The sequence below is a fragment of the Silene latifolia genome, chromosome 7, assembly GCF_048544455.1.
Source record: "Silene latifolia isolate original U9 population chromosome 7, ASM4854445v1, whole genome shotgun sequence".
Taxonomy (NCBI): Eukaryota; Viridiplantae; Streptophyta; class Magnoliopsida; order Caryophyllales; family Caryophyllaceae; genus Silene; species Silene latifolia.
This window is the reverse complement of record NC_133532.1, coordinates 80,414,612-80,426,890: the sequence shown is the minus strand read 5'-3', so window position 1 is coordinate 80,426,890 and position 12,279 is coordinate 80,414,612. Positions and strand designations below refer to the sequence as shown.

At 41.3% G+C, this 12,279-nt stretch overlaps 1 protein-coding gene across 1 annotated transcript; it reads left to right on the top strand.

Annotated features, from left to right (window-relative positions):
- Positions 1–1,949: 1,949 nt before the first annotated feature.
- On the top strand, positions 1,950–2,687 carry LOC141590287 (uncharacterized). The gene has a single exon (XM_074410888.1). The coding sequence runs from the start codon at positions 1,950–1,952 to the stop codon at positions 2,685–2,687; it is 738 nt and encodes a 245-aa protein (XP_074266989.1).
- Positions 2,688–12,279: the final 9,592 nt, after the last annotated feature.

Here is a 12,279-nt window from a genome sequence, read left to right as displayed (position 1 = left end):
AAAATATCCGCCACAAATGGTAACCCGTCACAAGGGAGACCAATTGATAGGGAAATATGGTGAACTATGTAGGTAGATATTAGACCCAAAAAAAATCTTGTGCCTTCCGGGGGGAGCGTAGTCCTTAGAGCATGTACAATAGAGAGTACATTATCATCCTCTTAATTTTTCATTTACCCTTTTATTTTTTGACACATCATTTTCTTTATGGCCCACATTCATTTCCACTATGTTCATCCTCTTCTTATAATTTTTGTTCACAATAGAGAGGATCCTCTTATCCATCCTCTACCATTTTAATAATATTTTAACTTCTATTAAAATGAAAAAATAAAATGGAAATATTAAAAATGAAAAAATATGATTGGATTGTTGGCACAAGGGCCAATGTTCAAAATCCTCTAATTTTAGAGGAAGTAGAGAACATCCTCCTTCTAAGAGGATGTTCTATGCATTCTCTACAATAGAGAGGAGCTCCTCTTAGATGAGAGAGAGTGCTAAGAGGAGACTCCATCCTCTCTATTGTACATGCTCTTACAATTATTAACATTTGATTGATTGCTTTTAGGTGTAAGGAGGACGATTCTCCCGGAAGACACAAGATTTTTTCTTAGACCCAAATAGAAAGCTCAAAACAATGAAACCAGTTTTCATAAGCGTGCGTTGCACGGATATGAAAATAATGTACAATAAATTTCAAGATATAATGATTGATACATAGTTTATGTCCAAGATTTTATGTATGTTGCAGATTTACCAAGAGACATGCAAATAAATCCCCGTTAACATAATATTGATATAATAAGATAAAACAATGTTTGATCAATTAATATAAATTTTTTTGAAAAGAAACCCAAGATGGAGTTTATACATGTGACACTCGAAAGTTTTTAGTTTTGCTCGTGATACCTTTGTATTTTTCAATTTTACATAGCACTCATTTTTCATTCAATAAGTTTTTTATAGTTAATATCAGTTCAATTTAAAAGTTAACCTAATTAGTGATAGAGAGAGAAACCTATCCTCTGAAAAAACCCCAAATTAAAACTTGAGTCTGCTCCACCGCTGCTCCCCTTCCTCCCACTGCCACTCCCTACACTACTTCTCGGACGCCGGAGATATGACCGCTCAGTGGTCAGTCTCCAGCGGCTCAAATCTCTACTAATCATTTCTTATTAACTTAGTTTTAACCCACTTGATTTTCCCTTCTTTTTCGGAATTGGATCCATCCTTCTCACTAGTTGGTCTTTTGTGGTGTCAATCTGCTCTTAGTGTTGGGTGTCTCTTTGTCCGACCACCTGTACGTAGCAATCGATCAGCCGTTGTCAGCCATGCATGCAGTTGAAGGTGTTCCCTGTTCCCCTCGCCCCTTCCCCCACCTTTTCCGGTAAGTTTCACGGTGAAAAATCCTACTTTTTCCTTCAAAACTTCTATACTTGGTAGTTAATGATTCGACCTGGTGTTCCCTCCCCCTCGCCCCTTCCCCCACCTTTCGTGTTATTGACTATCGTTTATGGATGGTTTTTTTCATAAAATTTCCCTTCGGTTTCCACCGTGTTCTCCCTGCATGTATTCATGCTTTGGGTTGTTCGAGTTATGGTATGGGTACGACGGTCGGTTTTGTTTCCTGTTTTACTGGTGCTGTTGGTTTAGTTTGGTGTTGTCAGATTAGTGTGAAGGATGGATTATTGGTTTCCTTTGTCTTTTGTCTTGTGGGTTAGAATGGTTTTATCCTTTTGGTGGTTGAGATTTGGACGAGATTTGTTGTTTGGGTTTTGGTTGTGGCGATGGTTGGGTTGGCTGTGGTGGTCTTGCCCCTTTAATTCAACCTCCTACTTAAAATGAAGGGTCTTTGTTGGAATTGTAGAGGTCTAAATAATCCGCTCGCCCCGACAATTGCTAAAGTTAGAGCGTTGTTAAGTAGTACTTTGTTTAATTTTATTTTTCTTATGGAAACCAAGTGTAGTAAATCCCTAGTTGATCCTCTCTTTAGGTCTTTTGGGTACTCCTTTAGTTATAGTATTGATGCAGTTGACACTAGAGGAGGGTTGTGGATGGGTTTTAAAGTACAATTAGTTTTTGATGTAGTCCATGTATGCCAAAACTTTATTTTGGTCAAAGTTAATGAATGCAACGGACGATTATGGTACTTGTGTTTGTTCTATGATGAGCCTTCTACTGCTAAAAGGGTTGATGTATGGGAATATGCCTATCAATGGCTCTATAATTTAGAGGCTCCTTTCTTAATCATGGGAGACTTTAACCAAGTGGAGTATACTTGGGATAAGCAAAGTAATTCCACTAATAGAATCGATGGCCTTGATATTTTTTGTGACTGGAAATCATCGCTCCGTCTAATGGACATCTCCTTCAAGGGACCTAAGTTTACGTGGTGTAATAATAGGGAAGGAGACCATATTGTATTTGAAAGACTGGACAAGGCTTATGGTTCGTCAGATTGGCGAAGTATCTACCCAGACTCTGGAATTATTCACTATCCTATACAAATTTCAGACTATGCACCAATTGTGTTTGACTCTAATCCAGTGGAAAATAAGGAAAGGAAACCATATAAGATGGATGCTTGGAATTTGGAACATAGTGAGTGTATGGAATGGATGCTTGGAATTTGGAACATAGTGAGTGTATGGAGATTATACGCTCGAAATGGCATACTAAATTTATAGGGTCACGTAAGTTTATTCTTTGTCGGAAAGTGTGTGACAAGAAATGCAATGAAATCATGGTCTAGGGATAAGAAAAAGGAATGAAATAGTAAATGGTCCGATTTTGATCAGCAGCTTGAATCAACACAACAATATTTAATGATAGATAATAATGACCAGATCTATAAGGAGGTCCATTGTAATACCTCAAATATTTTGGTTATTTAATTTTAATTATTTTAGCGTATCATTATTTATTTAAGATTAATAATTTTCTTTTCTCAAATAAGATAGTGTTGTTATAAATCGGATCTTAACCCATCTTAATTACCAAGCCCATAGCTTACTCTTACCGATACACAGTATAAAAGCCTCACTCAGCAATTAATCTTTAAAAAGTTGCCCTAGAATTTGCGGCTGTGCAGCCATGTCCCTTGCTTCCTCTTTTAGTCACATAACATCAATCTACATGTCTTTTATTATAATCTTTATCACGAGTTATCATAATCTTCCATGATCCTTACTACACAACCATTCCAATCCCTTTTCGTTGATTTTATATTGATCATGAGTCTTCTGTTGATTCATTCGTTAACTTTTGAGGTAACACGATTCTACCGATCCTATTATTCTTATTATCGCTCGGGGTTATATGTGATATGTGATAATTGTCATCTATTTATTTGAGTTGTGTGGTGCAGATTTAATTTCGGTGTATTGCATTATTTTTATGCAAGTATGTATATTATCGCTTGATTTTATTACATTGTTTGTGAGACGGGTTGAATTATGAGATGGGTGCTCCAAGTAATAGATGGGTATGAGGAAGGTAATGTTCTGAATAAAAGATATTTGGTCTGATCATTATTTTTGTGAATAGTGGGATTTTAAGAAGGGATCATAGCTTTTGGGTGAAAGTAATCACGGCTTATTCGTTGATCTAGTGTATCGGGTAGTTCAAAGGCACTTTTGGTCTTGTGGAAGGATTTGTACGTATTGTATTTCGTCCTTATGGTCACATTAAGCTTAATGATAATTATTTTGAGATAGTGATTGTAAGTATTGTTGTATTTAAATTGTCTTTCCTTTGACCTTGACTCGTGGGTGAGTAGCTTAGAGATTTACTCTAAGTGTTGAGCACGGTTCTTTGAACCTTTGACGATATTGATATTGAGATTGAGATTGGTCACCCGATCAAACATCTGAGCAAGCAGATGACTGGGATTGGCGCACACCCTTACCTAGACTGGCTGCCTCATAACAAGCTGCCAGACGACAAGAAAGAAGTGAGAGTTTGCCTCCAGGTTCATACTTATTGATGATATATTATTCAGAAAATCACCAGCAAGCCCCTACTTACGGTGCCTGGACAAGGAAGAAGCACAGACTGTGTTACATGCTCTCCACAGTGGCGAATGTGGAAACCATGCAGGGGACAGGAGTCTAGCAAATAAAGCCCTTAGGCAAGGATACTATTGGCCTACAATGAAGGCAGATGCAGCAGAGTACGCACGCAAATGTGACGCCTGCCAGCGCTCAGCGCCAATGATTCATCAGCCGGCAGAACCCTTGCACCCTATCATTTCTCCCTAGCCATTCATGGCATGGGGCATGGACATAGTAGGACCTCTGTCACGAGCCACAGGAGACATAACCTGGATGCTGGAAATGACAGATTACTTCTCCAAGTGGATAGAGGCAGAAGCATTCACAGAAGTAAAAGATAAACAGGTCATTTCGTTTATAAAACGAAACATCATTTGCAGGTTTGGTATCCCATTAGAAATCATATGTGACAATGGCTCACAATTCATCTCCAACAATACCGAGGGATACTGCGCTAGGTGGAACATCACCCTAAAAAAGTCAGCACCCAGGACTCCAAAGTCCAACGGTCAAGTCAATCCGAACAAAAAATCATCATGGACAATCTGAGAAGGAGGTTACAGGAGTTAGGAGGAAAGTGGGCGGATGAATTGCCACTAGTGTTATGGTCGGACGAACGACACCAAAGATAAGAACAGTCAAACACCCTTCACTGGTGTTTGGCGCGGAAGCGATCATTCCGTCGAAGTTCTAGTTCCCACTCACAGGTATGAAAATATGACAGGGGAACTGAACAATGCAGAGATGATCAGAAGCCTGGACACAATTGACGAGCTGCGAGCAAGCGCAAAAATCCGTCTGGCTGCCTACAAACGGTCAGTGGCCAGGAGTTATAACAAGAATGTGAAAGTCAGGCTCCTGGAGGTAGGAGACCTGGTTCTCCGAGAGGTGTTTCAAAACACCAAGAATCGAAAAGCAGGCAAATTCGCCTACAAATGGGAAAGACCATACCAGGTAGAAGGAGTTGTTGGCCATGGTGCATACAGACTGATGACTATGGACGGTCAAATCATACAACGCCCATGGAACATACTTCACCTGAAGAGATATTACTTTTAATAACAAGTAAACTTTAGCTTTCAGAATGATGTACTATGAAAAGCCAAGTCATTTTTAAAGTTAAAATAAAAATCCGGTAGTAGGCATACTGCCATTTTCACTTTTATTTCTGGTGTCTTTAGCTCTTTTTAAAACTTTAAACTACTATTAGATGGTGTGGTCTGGCAGCGTCCTGGGACCACAATTGCTCTGGTACCCCATGAGATGGCGACAGACATTTCACATCATTTTAATAGATTTTCCTATTTTCAGGCTTCTCTAGGTACATCACTCTGAATTCTGGTGTCTATAGTACTTTGAAAGGATATCTAGCAGGACTGTCAACTGCCAACGCGGGGTGACAAGACACATGACACTCCAACATGCCTAACCTATTTTCTCCACAAGGAGCACCCTCACCAAAGTGATCCGTGGAACATACGAAAGGAAGCCTGGTTGATGCTAAACACGCTTACCCAGCCTACCCCCGATACCACCCCCGGACGTAGCTCGCACTAATCGCAATTAATCAGGGCCCCAGCATGCATGCACACGAACATGGAACGTAGGGATATCTGCACTACCAGAATCCTGCAGCGTCCCATTGGTCCTAGAATGACGATAAACTTGCCCGAATTACGCCCCTGTTGGCTTTAAACGTGATGAACACACCTTGCGTCATGAACAAGGTTAAGTAGTCTAAAACTGCGACATACGCCTAAATCGCCATCGGTGACACGGCCTAGCTTAGTCGGATCGGCCTTTTCAGGTGACCAGTGTGGTCTAAATCAGCCTCTTAGGTTGACACGACCACTCCTCCATACATTGCGGCATATGCCTAAATCAACCATCAGGCTGAAACGGCAGCTAGCTGAGTCAGAACGTCAGCCTTTTCAGGATGACAGGACTCGCCTAAACCAGCCAAGGAGGTTGACACGACAACTTCCTAAACTAAGGGAATCTAAGAAACAAGCACAAGATATAAATCAAACCTTGCCAAAACCGCGGCAAGGATATTCCAAAACATGGCCAAAATACGGCCCCAAGTTTAACCGACACCTTGGCGGAGCAACCACAAAAAACAGAGTTTTAAAACTTACAAGTCTGCCACCTTTGGGCCAGACTGCCAAAACGTTCATTGATAAAAAAAAAACAAACAACAACAAACATAATTATTGGTCACATTAATGACCTCCACCTCTGGCACCTCTTCGCTCGCGACCCCTGTTTGTGTACCGCACCAACTTGACGCCCCACCGCCATAGCATCCAAAGCTCACAAGAAAGATCCTCCGGGCCACTCCAGTCGTCACCCCAAAGAGCTTGCTCACCCAATGCGGAGAATTCACCTCCCCAACTTCGGCATCGCACACTCGGATCGGGTTGGGTGGGGTAGAGCATCTCCAACTGCTTCTCCTCCTCTATAGCTTGCTGGGTGGGAGCCTCCTCAAGAGCAGCACGCATTCCGATGATTTTTCCCCGCCAGGTAGCATAAGCAACAACATTGGTGGCCAGGGAGATCAGCTCGTTGATCTTTTCATCAGAGCGCTTGAGGAAGTCAGAGAAAGTGTTGCACACCTCTTGAGTGCGAGCCACCGAATCGATCCTTCCTTCAGACTTCTTCTTGGTGACAAAGAAGCTCGGTCTTCAACTCCACCATGCGCTCCTTCGGATCGGACCATTTCGCTGCGCGCAAATCGGCAATAGTCCCCTTCGACTCCTGGTTCTTGACGTTGGTAGCACGGGCCGGTGGTCCGCACTATGTTGATCATCTTCCTATTATAGAGTGCGACGGAGGGTCTGGGGCAAGAAAGTCGAAGTCGCAAGAGAAATCGAACAAAAGCAAATAAACAGGTAGAAGATGAAGAGCATTTACCATGAAGGCGTTGTGCACGTCGTTCTCGGCCATCTCCTCCGGGAGAACTCGAGAATGTCTCCTTCGAGAGAGGGAAGAGCAGCTGTCGATCTCAGGCTAGTATGGCACCTTGTCCACATTCCCAAAACCTTCGGGAAATGAGCGTAATGCCTCCGCTAGATGAGGCACGAAGACCGACAGGGGAGGAGTAGGCGGATGACGAGACAACGGGTCAACCTCCAAGGGCTCGGGTGCAGCAGAACTTAAAAACATAGGAGGAGTCTGGAAGGAAGCAGCACGAGCACTCCTCTTGGAGGTAGAGGCCACGTCAGGGCTGACAGAAGGTCTCTTCCTTTTGGCGCTTTGGAGGATGATTTCTAAAGGATCAACTTTTGAACCTGCAAGCAGACATCATCTCAGACGTCAGGATACTTAAAACATCAGGAGAAACAGCATGCAAATTAAAACGGTTGTGGAAGTCTTACCAGAAGACATACTGTGAGCCGATTGAGGAGGGTTAGAGGAGGAAGCAGGTGAAAAACCAGGGAGCAGGTCTGGGAACTTTCTCTCAGATTCAGAGATACTGAACAATTTGCTTCAGGCAGGGATCTTGGCACCAATGTGGGTCAGGTCACATGGACCTGCACGAAGACGATGAAGTAAGCTAGTAAGCAGCGAGATAAAATAAATCAGGTGACAGGAAGACTACTTACTCGAAGTTATAACCCATTTCTCGAAGATGTAATCGGCGGAGGTCGGATGGAGTCCTTCCTCACAAAGAAGAAGTCCTCAAACCATTTCTCATCACGGGATTTGGACACGTGTCCGAAGGAGCCTCTCCACGGCCCCGGAATGAGAATTGACCCCTACCCGTGGGATCGATGTTGTACATATGGGCTAGATCGCCCGAGTGATAGGTTTACCAGTGTTCTGACCGGCGGCCAGAGAGTAAAGAAGAACCCTCCAGATGGCAGCAGAAATTTGTGCCATGGCGAAGTTATTGGTAAAAATGAAGTATTGGATGAGTTTGGGAAAAGGAAAACGAAGGCCATATTTAAACGGATACAAATAAAAGCAGACCCATCCGGGACGAAGGGCGTCGGCTTTCTGACCCGGTTCAGGGATGGCAATATCCACCCCGTCACCAAGACCAAGCAAACCCTTGATCGTGGGAATGTCAGCAGCAGTTAAAGCAGAGTCGCAGTCGTGGGGATACTTAAAGAGTCCCCGAGAAGGAAAGGTTAGGTCAAGGTTGAGGGCAGCGGGAGCGGAGGTTGATCGAGTTTTACCCATGGTGGAAAAGAGAAAATGGAAATTAAAGAAGAAAAGGGGAAGAATACCTGGTGAAAGAGACGGAGGGGAGTGGAACAGTGAAGCCGGCAAGATGAAAGAGGAGGGAAGTCGAGGGTTTAGAGAGAAGGAGATTTTTTGAAATGATTTGGAGTTAATGAAAGTGAAAGGCGGAGGTTGGGGTTATAAAGAAGAGAGAGGGAAAAGGGTGCGAGAAAAGAGGAATAGGGCGGCTGACGTGATAGATTGCAAGAAAATGAGTGTAAAAGACGGCTTAGGGTTTTAGCATTCGATTACGTAAATTCCTTGCTCGACACCTTAAAGCGTACTTCACAAGAAATTTGGGGCAAACTGTTTGGGCTAAAAATAGCGCAAAAAGGAAGGCCCACTTAATAAAATAAAAGGCTATGGGAGGAGTGATAAGGAGGGAGGAAGCCCGTAATTAGGAAAAGGAAGAGCGGGCTGAAAGAAGACCACGGGCCCATCAGAGGAGACGTCCGGATTAAGGAAAGACAAGTTAGGGAGAAGTTAGGAAGAAGTTAGGGACATCAGGGAGAATTGGGAAAGGCGGCCGAATTTGGAAAGAGTTCTTATGGAAATTATATTCCCTTTCCATAATCAAAGTAGGACATATCTAGGGTTCTCACCCTATAAATAGACAAGGAAGCAAATCAAGAAGGACATTCAACAACACATCCGCACACCTATTTATACCAAGGCATTAACATATTCTTATACCCAAATATACATCCGTCCAAGATCTTACAGGTCTGACGCCTCATGCCAGCAGGATTAGCTTTACGTTTCAGTTGTAATCATCCTCCTATTCAAGTATAGTGCGATATTTGGCAGGGTACCGTCCCTCCCGCGGTTGTTCCCACATCGGGTTTTCCGCGTCACCAAATCTCATGTGTTAATTTACATTCCGTACTTTATTTCTTTATTCACGCATCAACACACGAACAATCATACGACCAACCAACGAGTAAGACCGCATTGACCCTAATCAATCAACTTGGTAAAAAATACCTAAACATCCACTAGGATAGCGAATTGAGGTAACTTCGACGTTACTCGGTATTGCACGATTTGCTTGTTGTAGTTGCATGTATTATTGGGTTTTTAATACTTTATGACGATTTATATTCATATATGATTTTCAAAATTATTGAATTCCGGTTCTATGATTTTTATATATTATTTTGGCTATACATATTTTTATTTTGTCAAACAGAAATTCGTTTGGGTGATATAATTATTTTTATGCTTTAATCGTTATTTTGGTTATTAGAATTTTTAATTCGATTTTTATTTTTATTTTTCTGGAGAAAATTTTATTTTTGGAGTTTATATCTGATTTTATGCTACCATGAATTTTTGTGGTATTTGTTTCGGAATTTTTAGTATTTATTTTGCATTTTATAATGTTTATACGGTTTATGCGATATTAGTAATGCTGAACTATTTTAATTCGATTTAAAATACCAAATCTTAATGTTAATTCTCGAAAATTTAATATGTGGCCGAGACCTTGTAAATTTATGTGTGTGTAAAATTTTAGGTTGTGAACCATTGTTTTCGATTTTATAGGCATTTTACAAGTTTTTGTGAAAACCGTTATGAAATCTGTCAATTCTGTCAGGATGTTTGTAAAATGCATTTCGTCTATTTAAGTTACTCAAACAAGAAAATCTAAAAAAGACTCCTGTTTATTTTAAGTTTAGATTAACTCTGTAAAGTTTCACTGATTTCTGATGTATAGTTTTCTCAGTGTAGATACCCGTATCCGTCGATATTGGAATTTATAGAGAACCCGGCAAACACCCGATGATGATAGGACACATGTATTTATTAGTTGTCACTGTCATTATTTGGGTTCGTTTTACGATGTAGAATGAGCGTTGTCGACGAAGTATTTTATTAATTTAAATGATATTTAAATTAAATGTTTTTTTTAAAGTGAATTCATTTTATTGCTTTATTTTGAATTTATTTTCTCAAGTTTATTTTATTGAAAATAAAATAAATATTTGATTTGAAAAATCATTTTATGAGTGTATTTGATTTGAAAAATCATTTATTTTAATGTGTTAATCGATTTGAAAAATCGATTTAAAAATCGAAAAAACTCGTTTTAAACACGCGTTTTGGAGCTCGATTATAGCTCGGTTTTTGAGCCCGTTTTCTTTACGAGTTGGCACGAATCTCGAGTACACTAACCAACCTAGGCTTCTACCCATCCAACCCCAGTTCGAACCCCTTATCCACATCCCAAATCTCGTCCCAAGCCCCCCAACATAGCCCAACTCCTTCCCAACCCTCCCAACCCGTGTTTAACATAGCTCGTTTGTTTTGCTCCAAACCCGCAACCCATCACCACCAACCCGTACTCCACACTACCCAAATTAGTTGGCGAAGCCCTGTTTTCAGTGTGAGTTCAATGGTAACAAGTAGTATGGGTAGAAGATCATTTTCAGAAAGAAAAAGAAGAAAAAGAAGAAAAAGGAAAAGAAGAAAAAAAGAGAAAGAAAAAAAAAAGAAGAAGAAAAGAAAAAGAAATGTCGAAATGTTGATCGGAGTTCAAGGCGAAGCCAAAATGGTCAAGTAGTGCCATCAACAATCATCCATACCCATAAGTCCTTCCCGAGGCATTTACGAGGGATTAGTTAGGGATTCTGAGAATCAGTCATCTTGTGTTAGTACATCCAAGCCTTTAGGGTCCAGACATGGAAATTTGAACCCACATCGATTTCCAACCCATTTGCACTCGGGTTTCATCAAACCCGAGACACCCATTCCAACCACATCAGCAGCCATAGCCCTTGGCCTTAGCACCACAAAACAAACCTTCAGAATGATGGTTAACCATTCCAACTTGTTATTACCAAGCTCCACATCCCAGAAGATCCAAGCCTTTTACACCTAACCCCAAACACGGGATTTAACGGTACTTTACAGGCTAGAATGGGATATGACATGATACCTTAGGTGAAACCTTCGAGTGTGTACACATAATCAAAATGCCATGTTTATGCACCATGATCGAACTACGTCGGATTTGATTTCGCTCCACGCGAATACGTAGGCAGCCCTTCAGAATAAGGGATTCAATCCACTCATCAACCAAGTTGTCATCTTGTCAGTTTCTTACGGGTCCTAACCAAGTCCAAATGAAGCCACCTTTGTTTGAGTCGGTCTTAGCACTCGATGTAGGCTAGGATAAGGATGTAGGTTCGGGTGAATAGTATCAAGTCTCAGAATGAGCTTTATCTAACGGTGTAGACAATGATGCCGAGTCACATAGATGTGGGTTTGTGTTGGGAACAGAAAATATGAAAAACCCGCTGAAAAGAAAGAAGGCGTGGAAGAAAAATAGTAAAAGCCCGCTGAAAAGAAAGAAGGCGGTGACAAGAAATGATGAAACTCGCTGAAAAGAAAGGAGGCGAGGAGAAGAGTGACAGAATGTTCCCAACAAAAGTCATGTGTGATGTCTAAGTGTTCTCATAAAATCAGTCTGTGTTTAGTGTCTGGGCGAAGCCAACGTTGTTGCTCCGTGAGTTTAATCCACCCTGTCAATGCCAAGTGATCTTGATTCCCATGTGCCCTCGGGAGCACGACCATGCCATACGATATCTTCGTCCCAAGTTCGACAACCTTGTGATTCCCATTTGCCATCTTTTGGCGCCAGAATGGCCAATTTACATTTCTACCCCTAACAAGTCAATAATTGAATTAAAACCCGTGCACACTTACGGTTTTATTTTCCTTTTTTGTTTTACGGTAGCGGGCTACACCCACGTTGTTTACGGGTCATACAGAATGTCTGAGTCGTATTTCATGCTCACCCATCAAGGTTCGATTTCAAAATGCCAAATATTTCAAAATTTCAAAAACTTTTTGCGCATTATGGATAGATGATCCAAGTCAAGGTTCAAACCTCAGAGTTCAAAATCAAATTTTGGGTCGACGACCCAACACCCAAATGATTCGTTTCAAATTCAAATTTCGGGTCGATGGCCCAACATTCCAAATGATGACAAATTCG

Coding starts and splice junctions, on each gene's coding strand:
- LOC141590287 (XM_074410888.1), top strand. CDS start 1,950: ATGGAAACCAAGTGTAGTAAATCCCTAGTTGATCCTCTCTTTAGGTCT.